Source organism: Marmota flaviventris, chromosome 4 (genome assembly GCF_047511675.1).
Source record: "Marmota flaviventris isolate mMarFla1 chromosome 4, mMarFla1.hap1, whole genome shotgun sequence".
In the NCBI taxonomy this organism is placed as follows: Eukaryota; Metazoa; Chordata; class Mammalia; order Rodentia; family Sciuridae; genus Marmota; species Marmota flaviventris.
This window is the reverse complement of record NC_092501.1, coordinates 156121478-156142393: the sequence shown is the minus strand read 5'-3', so window position 1 is coordinate 156142393 and position 20916 is coordinate 156121478. Positions and strand designations below refer to the sequence as shown.

The following is a 20916-nucleotide window of genomic DNA, read 5'->3' as shown; positions in this document are numbered from 1 at the left end:
ACACACACACAAAAAAAATAACATTATCACAACAAGAAGTAAATAACTGGCCATTGTATCTGCTTTTATAAACAGATATTTCATGGGATTTGCCCATCAAATATAAAGGCACATTTGTGATTCTGATAACCTAAGACTTTAAACTGTATTACAAAATTATTGCTGTCCAGAGACTAAAGCTGAGGTTTACAAGCCTGTTCTGCCTTCCTGCGGGCCCACTATGCTTATAAATGACACCTTCTAGTGTCTTAAAGTATGAGAGGCAGCTAGTCCTGAATTCTCAGGCTGCTAATGGTTTCACATAAAATGAGCTCCTACAATTTTATTAGCACCATGGTGGAACTTCACAGGTGAGGAGCCACCAGGGAAAGGACAAGGACACGGCTCTCATTTCTGGCCTCTGACTGCTCCAAGAGCAAGGAAGTTTTCCACTCCATATTTCAAATGATTGCTCCAACTCCCCAGGCTGCTGATTAATCCAAATAGGCTCTACTATGTTGTTTAGGGAAACCAGGAATAAGTCACCAAGTCATCCCTCTGGAGAGAGGGTGAAGTGAATTCACTTCCTAAACTCACAGCTGTGAAGCTGATTAAGCAACTTCACTTTATGAACCCTCATATTGTATTGAGGCCTATCAGCTGATTGTGCACACTGAGAAATAACCCCTGGAAAAAAATTAAATTTCACCTCCCAATCAGATAAACCAGACATGAGTTTCGTAAACATGCCCACAACACAAAGATTATTGTAACTTGGAGAAGTGATCATGCTAGACACACAAGAAAAAGGTCCCAATGGTTCTGTAAACTTCACGTTTTAGTGCCTCACATTTATATGAAGTCTTAACAATACACAACATGCCAAACAGAACCGATGGGCTGCTTTTGAAAGAAAACAACTCCTAGAAGCCTTTAAACAGGGCTGATTACCCAAAATTACATGAAATTACATGTTCAGATATACATAATTTTGTGTGAGTATTTCCTTCACTTTGAAAGTGACTTTATAGTAGTCTAAGACTTCATTAGCAACATTATTTCATCTGGAAAAAACAAAACACCCTAAAACCATACAAACTAAAAATAATTTTTCAATTTTCAAAAGGAATCAACTAATAGTATTTATTTTTTACTATCTATTAACAATAAAATCAGTAAATTAACTTTTAAGAGCCAAACATGAAAAACAGTTCAATATGGCAGGCTCTTGGTTTAGAACTTTTTAAAAATTTCAAATTCAAACAAAACAAAATTCCACATAAATGACTTACATTAAAAAGCTTTCAAAACATAACAAAACTCAACTTAAAACTTGCACACAAAAGTTTTCCTTTTTAAGGCCAACAATCTGCCAGGATCGTTCATCATAGGCTCAAAAGTGATGAAAACTAAACCAGCTGCCAAAACGCATGTACTTTGTAGCACAAATGACTAAGGATGTAACACCCACTAACTGACCTGCAGAGAAAAGGCAGCCTTAATTTATTCTGCCTGCTCTGGCTTTACTTTCTGTTAAAACATAGACCCATCACCATGTTCAACCCTTTCTTCATGCATCTTATCTTAAAGAAACAGGGACAAAGGAAAGAACCCAGAAAAGGAGTGGCAAGAAACAAACTGGGATTTGTGAGTCAGAAACTTAAGATTATCCCATTTGCTAAATCTATAATAACATCACAAATACTTCTTTCTTCTCTAAGGTGTAGAGTTGAAGCTGGAATTATTACCTTTGTTATATACTGGATATACTCCTCTGCACACAGTAGCTTTGGGGTCTTTTCCAATTCAAAAGCACCAGTGCAGACACAGCGCCAAAGTGAGCAACAGTGAAGAGAAGTCCCGGACTAGATGTCATAACTGGGCAATCCTGCCAGGGGAGCAGCAACAGAAGCCAGCTTATTATTAGTCTCCAAATATAGAAGTCTTTGTAACGGAAGCTCTGGAATGTCATCTGTCTTAAATTACATCCACCTGGGATTACATTCTCTTGACCAATACAGCCAGAATACTGGAACTTGAAAACCTCACTTTCTGGTAATTGACATTTAAAGTGTTTGAAGTTTCTCATTAAGGTCTCTTAACAAATTAACTGCAGATGTAGGAAGCTAAGTGTGTAGTGCTCAGAGCAATGAAGTCACCTGAAAGCTGCAAACAACTAGAACTATTTAAGTGCAGTAAGTACATTATAGGTGAGGAGGAACCATGCCCCTTAGGCTGCAGAGTCCACTTTTTCTGTTCCAATTAGCGTTCTCAGCATGCTTTGTTTTGCAGTGTGGAGGTTGAACCTAGGGCCTCCAGCATGCTGGGCAAGTACTTTACCACTAAGCTAGAACCCCCCACACACACACCTCCAGTGTGGTTTGAATGTAATTAAAGAGGTAAGAGGCTGAAATAGCATGGAATTACACTAGGACCAGATTGCAGACTGGAGGGCTGACTTGATGGAAGGCGAAAGAAATTAAACATCTCTACTGTACCCAAGCTACCAACAGGATGTAAGTAAAGTCCCGTCCTGGGCTGGCCTGTGAAGCCTTCAGTCTGGCCCCAAACCCACCCACTCAGCTTCATGTCCAGCCCCTTGCCACTGGGCACCCCACAGCACACAATTCCTTTCTTCCCTTCTTTCCTCTAAGGAGCTGCCTCAGTAATAATGATCAGGACCTGGGACACAGTCCTCACTCTTTCAGAAGAATGTATAAATGAGTGTCTGAATTATAAAAAGAAACATGGGGCTGTGGTTGTGGCTCAGTGATAGAGCACTTGCCTAACGTAACGTGTGAGGCACTGGGTTTGATCCTCAGCACCACATAAAAATAAATAAATAAAGTTACTGTGTCCATCTACAACTAAAAGAAAAAATATTAAAAATAAAAATAAGAAGAAACATTATCATAAATACCTCTTACTTAAAAATAATATAATTGGGGCTGGGGATATAGCTCAGTGGTAGAGCACTTGCCTAGCAAGCCCTGGGGTCAATCCCCAGTACTGCAAAAAAAAAAAAAAAAAGACACATCAAGGCAAGCATTCTTGATGATTACACCTCTAATCCCTACTACTCAGGTGACTGAGGCAGGAGGATTGCAAGTTTGAGGCCAGCCTGGAAAACTTAACAAAACCCTGTCCCCCCCCCCCCAAAAAAAAAAAAAAAAAAAAAAGAGCCAGGGATGTAATTCAGTGGTAGAGTGAGTGCTGCATAGCAAGCATGAGACTCTGGGCTTGCTTCTCAGCCCCACAAAATAATAATAAGAGCCAGGTTTAGTGGTGCACACCTATAATCCCAGCAATTTGGGAGACTGAGGCAGGAGGATGGCAAGTTTTAGGCCAGCCTAGGTAACTTAGCAAGACACTGTCTCAAAATAAAAAGTTATAAAAGAACTGGGGTCAGGTGTGGTGGCATATGCTTGTAGTTCCAGCTACTCAGAAGTCTAAGACAGGAGGATGCAAAAGTTCAAAGCCAATCTCAGCAATTTAGCAAGATCCTCAGCAATTTAGTGTGATCCTGTCTCAAAATAATAAAGAAAAAGGGCTGGGAATGTGGCTCAGTAGTAAAGTGCGCCCGAGGTTCAATCTCTGGTACAAAAAAAAAAAATCCACATCAAGTAGTAAACCATATGATTGTAAAAATAAAAAGATAAAAAGTTAAGTTTTGTATCCCTCATTAACAATAATCCAGGAGATAGTAACATTTTTTTAAATAATTCCCCAAATAGTAGACTAATTAATAAAATGCACCTGTTTCCATCTTCATAAATCCTTTCTTTGTTAATGTCGGGGATCCTCACTTAACACACTGAATGTTTGTGAAATCTAAAATCTGCTGATCCCTGCTGGTCACTGGCTAGTTGCTAATACTCAGTAGCCCCCACACAAACAGCCAGGCATCCTGCTGGTTTCAGAGCCGGCTAGCTAGCAGCTCCACCTGGGCCCTGGTCCTCAAGGAGCTTCCAGCATCAAGCAAACAGCGTCCCGGTGGCGACGCTGCAGGTACCCCACCCCCTCTTCCCCGCAGCAGTCTGGTGATTGACTGGTGCACACTTTCCACCTCATCCCAGTACGTCACCAGGGGTGTTTAGGGAAGGGCTGGGGAATGATTCAGGGTTGGGGACAAACAAAAACAGAAGAAACTTCCAGGATGGAAGTGAAGGTCGCTTTGGATCTAAAATGCATCCACCCACCTGAAAGACCATGACTTTTTCCCTCTGTGGTGCCGGGTGGGGAGCCCATGGTTCACACATTCGAAGAAAACCCTCTACCACGGAGCTGCTTCCCAACCACAGATTTTTTTAAAAATACAGCTTCTGGATGCCAAGTTGGTCCTGAGTTGAGGAAGATAAGTATATTCCATGGGTGAGAAATTCTGAAACAGACATAATGGCCAGCATAATGGCCACCCCAGGGCTAGGGTAATGCCACATGCTGACATTAAGGGTTCCCCTCTACCCACTACTCAATTGCATAAACCAACAAAGTAGACCACTATGTACAAAAGATGTCCTGTTTATGTCCTGCTTTGGAAAACTTTCACAAAAGAGGGACTATTAAGAAATCTGAAAACAGCCCTGGCCTGTATTCAAAAACTCAAGCCAAGAAAGAACCTTCAGATTTGACATCTTAAATTAGCAGGAATGTTTAGACAAATCTATAATCTAGGAAAACATACATACACCCACACTCACACATACAAGCCTGCCTTTCCACACTCTCATGTCGAATCGATAATTAGTAAGGAATTCTGCTTACTGGGGCCATATGATGATACATTCATTCACGAATTCTCTAGTCAGTGTTTATTGTGTGCCAGGCACTGTGCGGGGCACTGGCAGGAAGGGGTGGAGTTTTCAATCTAATGGAGAAGATCAAATACAACAGGGAAATGCACACATTCACATCCCAGGATCAACTGGGTGAATGCCAAGAATGGGATGCTCAGAGGGAGGGAAATGGGTGGGAAGGAGGACAGGCCCTAGGTCATCGTCCCCCTCTGAGAAGGGGCCATTTATGTATTCATCTGACCTTTTTCCATCCACTGCTTGTTGGTGTTCTAATGAGGCAGGTACCACACCCAGCAGTCAGTGCCTCATCTCATCTTTTTTTTTTTTTTAATTTTTTAGTTTTAGGTGGACACAGTATTTTTATATAGTTTTATGTGGTACTGAGGATCAAACCCAGTGTATCACACGTGCTCAGTGAGCACTCTACCACTTGAGCCACAACCCCAGCCCCTCATCTTTTAATTCTAAGAGACCTGGGGTCTGAACCCCCTGAGCCTCCAAGGTCACGGTCTTGCTTAAGGAGACAGGAAGCCTATGTGCTTGGTGAGTGGAGCACAGGAGAAACACAAGAGATAGAGAGGCAAGGTCAACCGTACTCCAAGGTCAAGGAAAGGGGCTGCTTTTCATGAGTGCAATGGGAGGATGTTAAACAGTCATGAAATGAACTAATTCGTGTACTCAGAAAATGATATGGGGGCTGGTGATAAAGCTCGGTTGGCAGAGTGCTTGCCTTACTTGCACAAGTCCCTGGGTTTGACCCCCAGCACCCCCAACCAAAAAAAAAAAGAAAGAAAATTATTTGGAGCTGGGCATGGTGGCACACACCTATAATCCCAGCAGCTCAGGAGGCTAAGGCAGGAGGATCTTGAGTTCAAAGCCAGCCTCAGCAACTTAGTGAGGCCTTAAGCAAAACCCTGTCTCAAAATAAAATACAAAAAGGGCTGGGTTCAATCTCTGGTACAAAATTTAAAAAAAAAAAAAATTGTAGGCAACCACTAGACTCCACTTCCCACCTGCTAAAATGGCTAAAATAAAGGTAATAGAAAATAGCAAAGGTGGGGGAGATGTGGAGAAATCAGAGCCCTCCAGTTGGGGCCACTAGCCTGGACGATCCCTGTGGGCTCCACACAATCACAATCACCAAGTTCCTTCGGGGAGAGGGAAGCAGAAGAGGACACAGAAACTGCAACGTAGAGCTCACCCTGCTGTTGCAGGCTTCCCCAGGGAGGCACAGGCCAGGAGCGAATGGAGGCAAGGAAGGGAACACGCCCTGTGGACGCCTGGGTTACAGCCACCAAGACCCAGGCCAGACTCCTCACTTCCAGAAGTGAGACTTTGTTTGTTTGAAGCCCCAGAGTCTGTGGTAATCTGTTCTAGGAACAGAAAACCAGGACAGTGGAAAAGAGTTGGCAACTGACGGGGGAATCAACAGAGCTGGCAGCAGATGGAGTGCGGGCAGGAAGGGAGATGAGGCGTCAAAGACGACTGGGAGTTTTGAGCCTCCCTGACCTTAATGAAGGGAAGGTGGCAAGAGCCTTCAGAGGAGGGCAGGGCTTCTGAGGACCCGACAGATGGCTGCCATCTGAGAGGTCCAAGGAAGACAGGCTTCCAGGAGGAAGTGGTACTGGCCACAGGCCCTAAAGGATGAGCAGAATTTGGCTGGGGAACTGTGAGCACAGCAGAGAGGGGAAGGGCGAGAGAGTGTGGAGTGGTCAGCATCTGGGTGGACGGACACAGTGCGAGGTGGGCAGTGTGGGAAGAGGGATGGCAGGAGAGGAGGCACAGGAATGCCATGTTAAGGGCTCCAGGCTCCATGAGGCAGATAAATGGAGGTCATCAGGGAAGTTATGCTGGGTAAGGGGGTGGGCAACATGATCAGAGCCCAGCTTTGGGCAGCTCAGGGTGAGGAAGCAATGTGATGGGAGTGGAGAGAGAAGTTTTGAGGGTAAAGCTTCTCTGCAGTGCCCAGTAGCAGCCATGTCGCCAGACCACCAGGGAAGTCCCTGTTGTCTTACAGCAGCACAGGCAGACACTAATGATCTGAATTCACAGTCTGGACTTTTGTCCAGAGGCTATTGAGGGCTGGGAGCCTCTCGTAAGCTATTTCTTCCCTGGTGGAGACTCTCTTGCCTGGCTGACTCCTTTGAGTTGAAGCACGTGCAGGAGGCCTTTCTTAAAAATGTGCAGTGCTTGGGGAGGGCTACACATCCAATGTCAGCACTTATTGGTCATTCAAGGTGGACTCCTGGCCATGTGACCTAGAACAGGTAGGCCCCACAAGGGCACTGTGGTCCAGGCTCTGGAGCACTTGGGGGCCAGCTTGAGGGTGCCAGGGCTGTTAAGACAAAGACAAGGCTGGAGATAAAGGGGTAGGGAGCAGCCAGAAATCAGGTATCTACTTCTCTGAGCTGAAACCTTGATGATCAGAATGAAATTTAGGACATCCCATCTTCCTCCTCATACTCTTAATTTTTTTTTTTTTTTTAGGTTCTAGTTCCCAGTGCATCTACATTATTTCAAAATCCTAGCCTCTCCACAGTGTCAGTCATTAGCCTCTGCAATTGCAAGCTCAATCTGAGCACCTAGCAGCAGTCACTGCTACAAGAAAGATATAAGAGAAACACACCACCTTCCTGAGGATGTCCAGGGAGAGGGGCAACGGCACAGACAAACACATCTCCCACAGTGGCACGAGGACTGGATAAACCAATGGAGTAAGGGAGGGCATGGGGGTGTAGCTCAGTGGTAGAGCCCAAGCTTTACGTGCCTGAGGCCCTGGGTTCAATCCCCAGCACCTGGGGTTGGGGGGACCAGCTCAATGCAGACTGTCATCATAAGTTTGGGGAAGATGAAGCTTTTATTATCTTCACTCTCTGGTCAAATTGAGCTCAAATGGACCAAAATAACTCAAAGCTCAAAAGAAATCTACTCCGTATTTCTGAATTCTCCAAGGTCCTCTTATTTGAGGGCAATAATTCTTTTCTAGACAATGGAATGTTGACTGTTGTGGGCTTGGGGTATACAACAGGCACAGAATAAACTGACAGAGAGGACACACAGACAACAAGCAAACGAGTGTATAATATATCTGGTGGAAACCGCGACGGAAATACCATCTGACAGGCAGGGGGAGGGGTGCAGAGGCACCTGGTGGTGCTGGGGAGGGGTGCTACGTTGTACAGGATGGTAAGGAAAGACCTCTGAGGTTGGTGACATCTGAGCTGACACAGGACAGAGTGCCCCAGGCTAAGGACAGAGCATAGCAGAGGCAGCCCAGTGAGGTTCCAAGAGGGCAGAGAGAGAGGAGGAGCTGGAGCACAGGGTTATTTCTTAAGTTTCTTTAAAGGGACCTTGAATAGGGAAGTACAGAATATTTCCTCTACTATCCACATGTCTTTCATTTATCTTAAAATGAACAAGAAAACCAACCCACCCATCTTTCTCCAAGCAGCCTGTTAAGGGTCATCCTGAGGACTGCACTGACAGGTTATATCTCCTGTTGCTAGAGCGCCCTCCAGTGCCTCAGGACCAAACTGCACCTGGCATGGAGGTTTGGGATTTGTTTATTCTAAACCTTTGCTTCTGTCCAAAAAAGATGTGAGCATATCTTCCTTCTCACAAGGACACCTGTAGGATTAAATAAGAAGCCATATCAAGTGTATGTGCTTTCAAACAGGCTTGAGCTGCTTCCAAGCCCAAGTTCTACAGAGCAAATGTGAGATACATATATAAAAATTTTTAATGACCATATATAGGTTCAGAGAGAGGCCCTTATTAAGGAGGAAAAAAAAAGAACTTTTTTTTAAACAATGTAGAACTGTGAATTTAACAGTGAATACAAAAACAGTCTTCCACTAAATTGTGACCCTCCTTTTGTTGGGGGTGGCAAGTAAGACAATACAATAGAGTAAAAAGTGTTGTCTTTAAAAATATTCAGCATTTGGGGTGCTTCCTTTACTAAGATGAGCCTGCTAATGTCAAGGGAAATGGACAGAAGAACCTCCAAAAGGCACCCACAGCCCAGGGATATAACAACTTACCCTTTCAGGAAAGCCATCTAATAACAAGCATCCAAGGGCATCAAATGTCATGCTCTGACCCAGCAAATCCACACATAGAAAGTTACCTCCGCGTCTCACATATGGGTGCCCACAGAGATTTGGGAATAGGGATATTCATCTCTGCATTTCCCAAAAGAGAAAACTTGGAAATGGAATAAATGAACTGTGGTTATACACAGAAAGAGAGTTCTAGAGTCATGTGGCAATAGGACCCATCGCCCAGGCTCCCAGGCTAGGTTAATGCCCCACAGTGGAAACAAAATGAAATCAAAGCAGCTAAATTAAAAGTTATCCTAAACCTGGTTTATAGTGGAGGGGGAAAAGAAAGAGGAAGAAAGGAAAGAATGAATCTCATGACCTCATTACCTCTTAAAGGTCCACCCTCCACATTGCTGCTTGGGATTAAATTTCCAACACATGAGCTTTGGTGGGAGACACATTCAAACCACAGCAATAAACTATAAAACAGTCAAGTAACAACATGAAATAAATTAAACCTGTTTGAATTACAATGGATTTAAATTCATACCCAAGTGACCTATATGAAAACACAAATACCATTTCCTCAATATTTTCTTTATTGCCTAATAAAATTCTAAACCTGTTGAAATCGTGAGCAATGTGTAGAATAAATGAGCAATGTGTAACAACAGAACACAGCCACAGTTGTATTCAGGGGCAGGAAAGTATTATTGTTTTTACAATTAACAACTCTTCACATCTTAAAAAAAAAAAATGCCTAATACCTACCCTCAGCTCCTCCCCAAGGCTGCCAGCTTTTTTCTTAAGAAAGTTGCATTCCTAAAACTTTAGCCAGGGCACCTGCGGGCTTCCCAAAGGGAGTGATGCATAAAATGGCAGCTCCTACAGAGCAGCCACCATTTAGTTAAGGAAACTGTGACCAAAGGTTGTTTTCAGAAGTGACATCAATCAGACCTGGGCCAGTCCAGAACCATCACTGGAGAAAACAACCACTGGGGAAACAGCAGCGATGCTGCAGGTCAGCTTCCCAGGGACACTAGCTCCTTAACATCCGTCTCGTCTTCGCCAGACTAAGCCACAAGCAAGACTGCGTGTGCACTTTCTAAACTTCAAACATAACTCAGAGCACTCCATTCACAGACACCGCTATTAGCAACTCATCACGGAGGATTTCTAGAAGGATGAAGTGCTAGGCCATTCTTAACAAATGCAAAACAGGGGCACTCAGGGGAGCACTTGTGAGGACAGTCTTCTCAGTGGCCACACTTTCAGGGGAGAATACAGTAGAAAGGAGCATGTGTAAGAAAATTTTCCCCAACTTTCCTCTGGATCCACAAGGCAAGGAATAGAGGGAGGAGGCACTGGCAGCAAGCCTGTAATCCCAGCAGCACAGGAGGCTGAGATGGGAGGATCAAAGCCAGCTTCAGCAATGGCGAGGCACTAAGCAACTCAGCGAGTTGGCTATCGCTAAAATACAAACTAGGGCTGTGGGGATGTGGATCAGTGCTGGAGTGCCCCTGACTTCAATTCCCAGTACGCCCCCCACCCCCCCAAAAAATTTCATCACTAAGTCCCAGCTTCCTCCCGCCATCTGGACTGCCTGGTGTGCTCCCTGCCTGCACACACACATGCTCCAGGCCCTACAACAACTCCACAAGGGCATGGTACCATTGGAAAACAAACCCTACACAGCTGCAAGAGCCTTAGGAAGAGGTAACGCCACCAGGTAGGTATGGCACAACCCTGCACTAGCAAACAGCTCCTGCAGGAACCCCACCATCTCCACGAGGCACCCTCCACACATCTGCATCTCTCAGTTCAGGCCCATATGCAGTTCTTGCTCTTCAGTCTCTATGTTTTTTTGTTTTTTATGGTGCTGGGACAGAACCCAGGGCCTCATATGTTCTAGACCACTATCATACCACTGAGTTACATCCCCAGTCCTTTTTAATTTTATTTTGAGACAAGGTCTCGTCACATCACCCAAGCTAGCCTCAAACTGTAATCCTCTTACCGTGGCCTCTACAGTAGCTGGAATTATAAGCATGTGCCACCACGCCTGGCTAGCCTGACTGTGGCCCACTAGTTGTTCTGGGAAATCTCATTTGCCACCAACTCCTCTGTCCACCCCAGGGCACGTCCTGGCTCCAGGCTCCCTGGTATTGCCTGTTCCTCCAGTCTCCTTCTTCTTTCTCTCAGCCTATCTTCAACACTGGCCCTTGTTTCTCCATTAAGACATTCTGAATGTTCCCTCTCCATTCTAGAACTGAGGCTGCTCCAGGAGACTTGCACTCCTTCTTGAACCACTGGTCTGTACCTAAGGTCATCTGTCTTTTCATCCTTTCTCCAATCGTCTGTCAACTACTCTCCTTCTGGGCCCTGAATTCTGCCTTGTACTCCAACCCCACCCTCCTCCTGTTCATAATAACCCTCCTTCCTTCTTCAGCCTTTCCTTCCCTATCTCTAAGGTAAACAATGATCTTGGTTTTCTGAAACTAAAGGCTTGCCTAGAATGTGGGATTTCCATGTTAAAACTGGGAAAGTCCCAAGCAATTTGAAAGGATTGGTTTCCTATTTCTTGGACTACTTCAACTTACTTTTTGCCTCAAAACATTTTTGCTTACTGCTTTTCAGCTTTTTAATCACGCATTTGGCAAATATGGTCAGAATCAACCTTTGCAGAACTCTTGAAATTATTCAAAGGCTTGCACAACCTCAAGAGCATTTATTCAAGAAAAACGGATGAATCTCAGAACAGCAATTTTTGTGGGGTTTGAACTTATCCTATCCCTCTCTCCAGTTTTGTAGTAGCTTTGAAATCCAACAGCCCACAATCACAGTGAAAACCAGTAGCCTGGCAGCCAGTGAAGGGGAAAAAACAGGATTAGAGTTCTTTCAAAGCCCCATGCCCAGAGAATGTCACTATGTGACCTGTCTGGTGGTTCACTGGAAGACCCCACTTGCAAGGCTTTGTCTGACCTGAGACAGGGCTCACACAGTGGAAACAGCACTGTCTCTGAGGTCATCTGTCAAAATGATCAGAAGCGACTGTTTAACATCACAGCTACCTGAGCTAGAGGATAACAACTAGCAAACAATGGCCTAACCAAAAAGCTTAAAAAGAAAAGTTAGAGAATGAGATGTCCAAAGGGAGATTTGAAAAGCTCTGACATATTCCCAGGAATCTAGAAGGCCTGCACATGTGTATCTGGGTGCATGCCCAGGCTGTATACATGCTCAGGAAAACTTCGGAAGACCTTAAGCTTCCGTGTCTAACCAACCTTCAGTCTCTGTGCAAGCAGAAAGTGAAGGCAAAGTCACAGTCATGAACTGTGGGTTCACAACTGGCTTTCAACGCAAATTTATAAGACCCACAAAGAAACACCAAAGTATGGCCCGTCCTCAGAAGAAAAAAGCAGTTGATACAAATGGTCCCTGGGAAAGTGCAGGTACTAAATTTACTATTTAAATCAGAAATTTACAAATGTATTCCAAAAAGCAAAGAAAAACTATAAAGAATTAAAGGAGCCAGATGTGGTGGTACACACCCATGATCTGAGACTGGAGAGTTGAGGCAGGACGTTCAAAAGTTTGAGGTCAGCTTGAGCAACTTAGTAAGACCCTGCCTTGACACTAAAAATAGAAAAATAAAATCTGAAAAATAAAGAACTAAATAAAAGTATGCCAATGATGTCTCAGTAAATAGAAACTATCAATAAAGATAAAATTATAGAAAAGTCCTCAGTAGAAATTCTGATTTGGAAAGCACAATAACTAAAATGAAAATGATCCAAGCTAGCAGGGAAGAACCAACAAACTTGAAGGTTGCAGTTGAGATCATACAGCCGAGGAAGAGAAAGAAAAATGAACAAAGACGCTCAAAGACCTGAGAGACACCATCACCCTTCAATCCATTTGTACCAACTTATTCATAATGTGAGTCTCAGAAGGAAAGAAGAGAGATAAGGGAGCAAAAAAGACCTTTTGAATAAATCATAGTCAATAAATTCACAGAATTGATAAATAAACATCCAAGAAACTCAATAAACTCTAAGTAGGATAAACTAAAAAAGATCCACACTTGCCATAATAAAACTGTTCAAAGACAAACTCTTGAAAACAGAAAGAGAAATGACTCATTACTTACATGAACCCTAATAAGATCAACAGCTGATATCTCATCAGAAATAATGGTGGCAAGAAGACAGTAAGAGAATATATTCAAAGCCTTTCAAAGAAAAATACTGTGGACCTTGAATCCTATATCCAGCAAAACTACTTTCAAAAATGAAGGCAAGCAGGTAAGGACACAGCTCAGTGGTAGAGGGCCTGCTGAGTGAGTATGCATGAAGTGCTGGGTTTGATTCCCAGCACTGCAAAAAGAAATTATTTTAATTTTTTAAAAAAGAAGACAAAGTAAAGACATTTCTAGGTAAACAAAAGAAACTTGCTAGCAGACCCACCTTACAAGAAATACTAAAGCCAGGTGTGGTGGCACACTCCTGTGATCCCCAGCAAATTGGGAGGCTGAGGCATGAGGTTCAAGGCTAGCCCCAGGAACTTCATGAGACCCTGACTCAAAATAAAAAATGAAAAGGACTGGGATAAAGTTTAGCAGTGGAGTGCCCCTGGGTTAAATTCCACAATACAAAAAAATAAAAAGAAATTATTAAACTGAAAATAAGTGACCCCACACAGTATTCAACCCCCCATGCAGTGGCAAAGGTAATCATGTGATTATAAATGCATGTCTCTTAATTAATTTAAAAAGTAATTGTATAGCCTATAATCCAAGTGGTGTGGGAGGCAGAAGCAGGAGGACCACAGTGAGCCTCAGTAATTTAGTAAGGCCCTAAGCAACTTAGTGAGACCCTGTCTCAAAATTTAAAACAAAAAGGACTGGGGATGTGGCTCAGTGGTTAAGTGCATAGGTTCAGTCCCAGTGCCGCATGCGCGCGCGCACACACACACGCGCACACACACACAGCAATTGTAAAAAGAAATATTAAACAATTGTGTTGAAAGGCCTACATACAGAAATGTATGTTTCCTAACAGAACAAAGAAGATAGGTAGGCAGGAGCAAAGATGTACTGGGCTAAAGAAATGGCACCAGACAGGCACTCAAATCTGCATGGACAAACCAGGAGAACCAAGAATGGTAAATAAAAAGGTGAATACAACCAATACAATAAGAGATAGATAGATAGATAGAGAGAGAAGTATGTATTTGCATCTCTCTAAGCTTTAAAAAATGTAAAAGTATATAAAGTAATAATTTCAGTAATATGTTTCTGCGTTTGTAACATAGATATAAAATGTATAAAAATAATGCCACAAAAAGAAGCAACAGGAAAAGAGCTATGTGGAAGTAACATCTGTGTATCTCCAGGGATTAAGTTAGTATAAATCAAAAGGAGATTTGATAAGATATATACGATAATATACATTCAATGGATTATCATCCAAACATAAAAGGGAATGAAGTTCTGATCCACGCGTGAGCCTCAAAAATGTTTTGCTGCATTAATGAAATAAGCCAAAACCAAAAGGATGAATACACTTGCATAAAATATCTAGAGAGTCGGCAAATTCACAGAAAAAGCACGAAGTTAGAGGTTCAGGGCAGGGGGATTGAGAGTTATTGTGTAATGCAGAGTTTCTATCTGGGGTGATGAAAATTGTACATAGTGAGGATGGTTGCACAACACTCTGAAACATAATAATGCCACCAAACTACATTTAAAATGGCTAAAAGGAAAACTTTACATACACATATCCACAATTTAAAGAAGTATATATTATGGATGAACCCTCGAGAGCAACTACTGAAAACTAACCTTGAAATGCATAGTGTAACAAATTATTAAAGAACTTTAAAGTATCACATTAGAAAATATTCACTTAATGCTAAAGAAAGCAGCAAAGGAGGACTAGAGGAACACAACAACAATCAAGCCTACAGAAACCAACACTAAATAAAGACATGTGGTGCATCTGTTATCCCAGCTACTTGGGAGTCTGAGGAAGGAGGCTCGAAACCTCAAAGCCAGCCTCAGCAACTTAGAGAGATCCTGTCTTAAAATTAATTAAGAGGGATTGGGGGTGCAGTTCAGTGGTAGAGCGCTTGTCTACCCTGTGTGAGTCCCTGAGTTTAATTCCCAATACCACAAGAAAAAGAAAAGGACAGAAAGAGAAAAAGAAGAAATGAAGCATAGGAGAAAGTCTATGTGGCCTTGGGTTTGGCCACAAAAGAAAAAAACTGATAAGCTGTACTTCACCAAAATTGAAAACTCTGTTCTAGAACACTAGAAAGAAAATGCAAAGCTAAGCCATACACTGGAGAAGATATTTGCAAAACACAAGTCTGAACTTAGAGCCAATATACACCACCAACACTTTAAAATGAACAACAAGAAAACAACCAACCTGCTGGGTGCAAGGAGGATCATAAGTTCAAAGCCAGCCTCAGCAGCTTCGAGAGGCCCTTAACAACTGGGCAAGATCCTGTCTCTAAATAAAATACTAAAAGGGCTGGACATGTGGCTCAGTGGTTGAACACTCCTAGTCTCAATCCCCAGCACCAAAAAAAAAGAAAGAAAGAAAAAGAAAACAGCCAACGTGTCAGATAGAGGAAAAACCAGTGTTTTTCCTCTTCGCAGACCCTCAACACAGCACAGAACACTTTTGACCAGATGTGCAGGGGGGGTCTCCCCCTTCTCCAGGCAATTCTTTTCTCCTGCAGACACCACCTGGGTCTCCTGTAACTCAATTCAGTTCTGACACTTTCCACCTGGAGTTTTAGGTTAAGGGCTCAGTCCCACAAGGCTGCCTCCACTACAGCCACAAATAAAAAGCCCCAGGTTGTTCTACCTGCACTTCTGACCTATTGGCCCTATGTCAGGGCTTCTTAAGAACCCCTCCTTGATTTCAATTAACTTGTTAGGACAGGACACAGAATTCAGGCAAACACATTTACTAGTTTATTATAAAGGATATCACAAAGGATACAGAGGAAAAGCACGTATAGGGCAAGACGTGGGGACATGCATAGAGCTGCCTGCCCTCTCATGTACACCCCCCTCCAGGAACCTCCAAGTGTTCAGTAATCGGAAAGCTCTCCATACCCTGTCCTTTTGATTTTTTATGGAGCCATGACCAATTACATCATTGGCCACTGGTGACCAACTCAAACTTCAGTCCCCACTCCCTCCCCAGAGGATGGGAGAGTGGGGTTTAAAATTCCAACCCTCAAATCCTGCTTTGGTCTTTCTAGTGACAGCTGATAGCATCCCATCCCCCAAACACCAGTCATCTCATTAGCATACAAAAGACACTCTTATCACTCTGGAGATTCCAAGGGTTTTAGGTGCTGTGTGCCAGAAAACAGGGACAGAAACCAGATATATATTTCTTATTATATCACAGTATCACACAATCCAATTAAGAAATGGGCAGAAGATCTGAACAGATTTCATCAAAGAATACATACAGATGGCCGATAAGGATAGCAAAAGAGGCTCAATATCATTTGAGGGAATTTCAAGTTAAAACACGATACCACTAAATACCTATTGGAATAGCTAACTTTTTCTTTTTTTTTAACTGACAATACCAAATTCTAGTGAAGATGCAGAGCAACAGGAACTCTCACTCATTGATGGTAGAAATGTAAAATGACTCCTACTTTGGAAGACAGCTTGGTAATTGTTGTTTTTTCCCCCAGTACTGGTGATCCTCCCCACCCCCACCATACTGGGGATTGAACCCAGGACTTAAGGTATGCTAGGCAAGCTGGGATGTACCCCCAGCTCCAGTTTGGTAGTTTTTATACAACTAAACATAATCTTACCAAACAATTCAACAATCATACTCCTAGATATTTACTCAATTGATTTGAAAACTTAGGTCAGAACTGGATACATCAGCGCATGCCTGTAATCCCAATTACTTGGGAGGCTGTGGCAAGATCTCAAGTTCAATTCTAGACAACATAGCAAGAGCCCATCTCAAAAAGAAAGAAAACTTACGTCTATACAAAAACCTACACACAAATATATATAGCAGGTTTGTTTATAATCAAGAAAAACTAGAAGCAGCCAATACATCCTTCAATAAGTGAATGAATAAACTAAGGTACATCTATACAGTGAAATATTTTTCAACAATAAAAGGAAATGAGTTATCAATCAGTGAAAAGACCTGAAGGAACTTTACATGTGTTTTGGTTTATTGCTTTTGTTTTTGTTTTTTTTTTTTTTTTTTTTTGGTACTAGGGATTGAACACATTTTTTGTTTGTTTAAATTTTGAGACAGGTCCTGAGTAACTAAGTTACTCAGGGCCTCACTAAATTGCTGAAGTTGGCTTTGAACTTGTCCATGCCCAGCTTTACATGCTTATTGTTAAGTTAAAGAATCCCGTCTAAAAGTTCCATACTGTATGATTCCAATTATATGACATTCTGGAAAAGGCAAAATATAGAGATGGTAATGTGATGAACGCTTGCCAGGAACTTGGAAGGAGGGGATGGATAAATAGGTAAAGCACATGGGATCTTTAGGGAAATAAAGCTATTCTGTATGATATTGTAATAAAGTCATGGTAGATACACGACATCATGTATTTGTCAAACCCCACAGAACTTTATAGCACAAAAGTGAATGTTAATATTTACAATTAAAAAATCATCTGGGAGGGCCGGGGATATAGCTCAGTTGGTAGAGTGCCTGACTCTCATGCACACAGTCCTGGGTTCAATCCCCACCACAAAAAATTAAATAAATAAATAAAAATCATCTGGGAGGTAGAAGAATACTGGGAAAGCATGCAGCCTATGACAAGAGCATCTACTTGTATTATAGATTCATGAAACAATTTTATGAAGGGAACAGACAGAAAAGGGCACTGTCCTAAGTACCTCTGGAAATGAGTGGCGCCTATAAGAATAAAGGGAAAGAAACTGTATGTAAACACTGTACTCCGGTGGATTATCTTCTTTCCTATGGCATTTGGGTTAACCATTCTGATATTGCTACATATGTATACCGGAATTGAACAATTAAGTAAATGAATGGTGGATGGTGGGAGCCAGGCTTCTTCCTGTTTGAGGGGGGAATTTACCAAGGAACACAGGAAAGTGGCTAGAGTGGTCCATGTAATGATGGATTAGAGTCAGAGACATCAGTAAGAACTCATGTGTAGCTTAATATGACTGTAGATGGTTCTACATAGAAATATTTATAGATATGCATGTCAAGGGAGCTAGTACTCACACAACTATATCTTGGCTCTGTTGGGTAAGGGTTATGCTTCCTCCTTGAGGGTGGGGTATTTTTATATATATATTCAGTATGGCCAGAGACAACAGCATGATTGACAAGATAGTCTGGGACTTGCCAGATGTGGTGGCACACACCTGTAATCACAGTAACTGGGGAGTATGAGGCATGAGGATCCTAAGTTCAAGGCCAGCCTGAGCAACCTAGTGAGACTCTGTCTCAAAATAAAAAATAATAATGGCTGGGGATAAAGCTCAGTAGTAAAGCACCCCTGGGTTCAATCCCCAGTGCCAAGAAAGAAAAAAGAAATCAAGCCATTGGTAAGCAGTCAACAGCTCTTTACATATCCCATTCTAGTGTGTTCTAAAGCTGACAAGACCCAGGATTATTTAACCCCTGATTTAGGCTCTTTGGTGGCCTTGGTGGGGAGTATGTAGTTGTGCTGTGAAGCTACAGTGCTAAGGAAGACCAAGAGTGTTGGGCATTAAGCCCCAAGTATGTTAGAAGTCATGAACTTTGTGTGATCACTGGAACCTTCACAGGTTGGAAAATTAACTCTCCATGAAGGCCTGGGTACACCCCCCCAGCTGCTCCCTGGAAAGGTGGGATGCATAAGACCATGTGGGTCCTACAGTGGGCCATGGGGGAGCAAGCAGAGTAAAACATTCTGAACCAGGGGACATAAATTTGGCTTCTTGAACTAAACTCTGCCTATGAACCTAACAACTTATTTCTTTATATGGTGGTCGGGGAAAAGAAAGAGATGTACGTTCATCCTATTAACAAATAGGCAAGTGCTAGATAAGGGATTTCAAAGTATGGCCAGAGGACAACTTGAGGTCCTTGAGACTCTTTGACAGGGCCTGCTGGTCCTCTTTTCAACTAGTTACGTCATCTGCAGGAGTCCAGAATTTCTTTCAAATATTTCCTCCAAAACAGCCTAACATAAGATTCCTGTTATCCTTTATTAAGCCAAAGAAAATTTCGAAAATATAAAATGATTACACTCTTCTCACTTTTTAATTTAAAGGGGGGGGGGGGGGAGACACGTTTGGGGATGTAGCTCAGTGGAGAGCACTTGCCTAGCAAGCACAAGGCCCTGGGTTCAATCCCTAGCACTGAAAGAAAAACAAAAAAATCATTTGTGTTAAAATTTAAAGGGTTTTGTTATTTTAAAAACAAATTATTGTAAACATTTGTTGCAATTCTAATATAGTTAGCAATAAGATTCAGGCAAAAGCTCTTTGGGACGCTCCAAATTTGGGGGCGTGCAAAGGGTCCTGAGACCCAAGGTCAGGGAACCGGGGAACCAAGCAAACGAGGCGTCTCACTCTGAGCTGCCTCGGACTCCTCCAGGCCCCTCATAAGACGCGCGCGTTCCGAGTGCCACTGCGGGGGGAGGCGGGTTTGGTTTTCCCGGGCTGAAGTCCAGTCACTCGACCCAACGTGGTACCCGCTTTCCGGGTCCACGCAAGGCCCGCCCGGGGAGGCACCCGCAGCGGGCCACCTCTGCGGGGTTCCCGCGAGGGCTCCGAGGCGCTGCCCGGACCAGTGGGGCTGTGGCGGTGACCGCCCGTCCGCGACCCCCGGCTGGCTGCGGGGACTGGGGACCTGCACTCACAGCCTCGGCAGCGCCGCCGCCGCCGCCGCCGCCGCCTCCGTCACGCGCGCCGCCCTCCGCAGCAGACGTAGCGCCATCTTCCCGACGTGCGCGCCCCCTCGCCCACCTGGCTCTGCCCCCTCCTCTTAGCCACGCCCCTCAACCGCTTCCCATTGCGCTTTAACTTGGCTCCGCCCTCTAGCCACGCCCCTCTGCGCACGTGCCCCACCCTGCGAGTCCCTACTGGCCCTAGCCAAGGCCAAGGTCACCCTCCGGAACTAGTCTGGGCTGTGCTGGCCCTCAGGACTTTCTTCCCCGCGTCCCTGGGAAACTGAGCATAGGTCCCACACGGGTGTCTCCACCTGAGCGGTTTCTCCCAGGACCGAATCCAAATCACCCTCGCTTCTGGGTTTAATTGACTGTTGAGAGAATTTGCATTTTTCCATCCACAACAGGTTAAATTTTCTAGAGATTTCTTTATTTTGCCAAAATACCATCTAACACAGTTTGTGAACCCGACATGTGCATGCCTTGGTTAGCAATTTAAGAGTGGTCAAAGAAAATGCGGGAAGACTCCACTCTGGAACATATAGTACATGCCAATAATAGGGTCAGAGCAGCTATTGGCTGCTCTCTGGGCAGAGACATGCAGGCTGAGACTGGGGGCAAACACAACCCGTCACTCTCTGGCCTGCCGGCCATCCAGCGGTGGCGAAAATGCTTTAAGGTGTTCAAACAGGCCTTTTTCTCCTCCTTACTGAGATCAGCAGTGCCCCCACCTATTGTATGGCCCATTCTCCTCCCTACCTACTATCTTTTCTTTACCTTCTAAATCTGCATTTTTCTTTTTCAGCTGTTGCTACTTTCATCATTTCATCATGCTAAATTCATCATCTGAATTTACACTGAAAACATTTCTCAGAATTGTGCAAACCTGAATCTTGCCCTTGGTACAGGTGTAACAGTTTAAACAAACAGAACCTGTGCCACCAGAGTGGGTTCCAAGTTCTTTGGGAAAGTCCATGTGACTGGGAACTTGGATGCTGCCTATCTGCTGGACAAAAGTGTTATTGTACTGGATACCAACAGGAGAGATTGCTTCCACCACCCTTCACCCCAGGCCTCTCCTGCCTACTCCACTAAGGATCAGTTTTTCCCAGTGCTTTCCCAGCCACACAGAAGCAAAAATCAGAAACACTCATATTATCTTTAATTAAAAT

General features: G+C 43.5%; 1 protein-coding gene across 4 annotated transcripts in view; it reads right to left on the bottom strand.

Annotated features, from left to right (window-relative positions):
• Positions 1-19822, bottom strand: part of Clybl (citramalyl-CoA lyase) — a 240134-nt gene extending 220312 nt beyond the window's left edge. For all 4 annotated transcript variants that reach the window (XR_011707426.1, XM_071611618.1, XM_071611617.1 and 1 more), the window contains exon 1: positions 19718-19822. Coding sequence is in view for 3 of the 4 variants with exons in the window: in XM_071611618.1 (XP_071467719.1) it covers positions 19718-19794 (77 nt within the window). In the remaining variant the exon portion in view is untranslated. The remainder of the gene's footprint in view (positions 1-19717) is intronic.
• Between the last annotated feature and the right edge of the window lie 1094 nt (positions 19823-20916).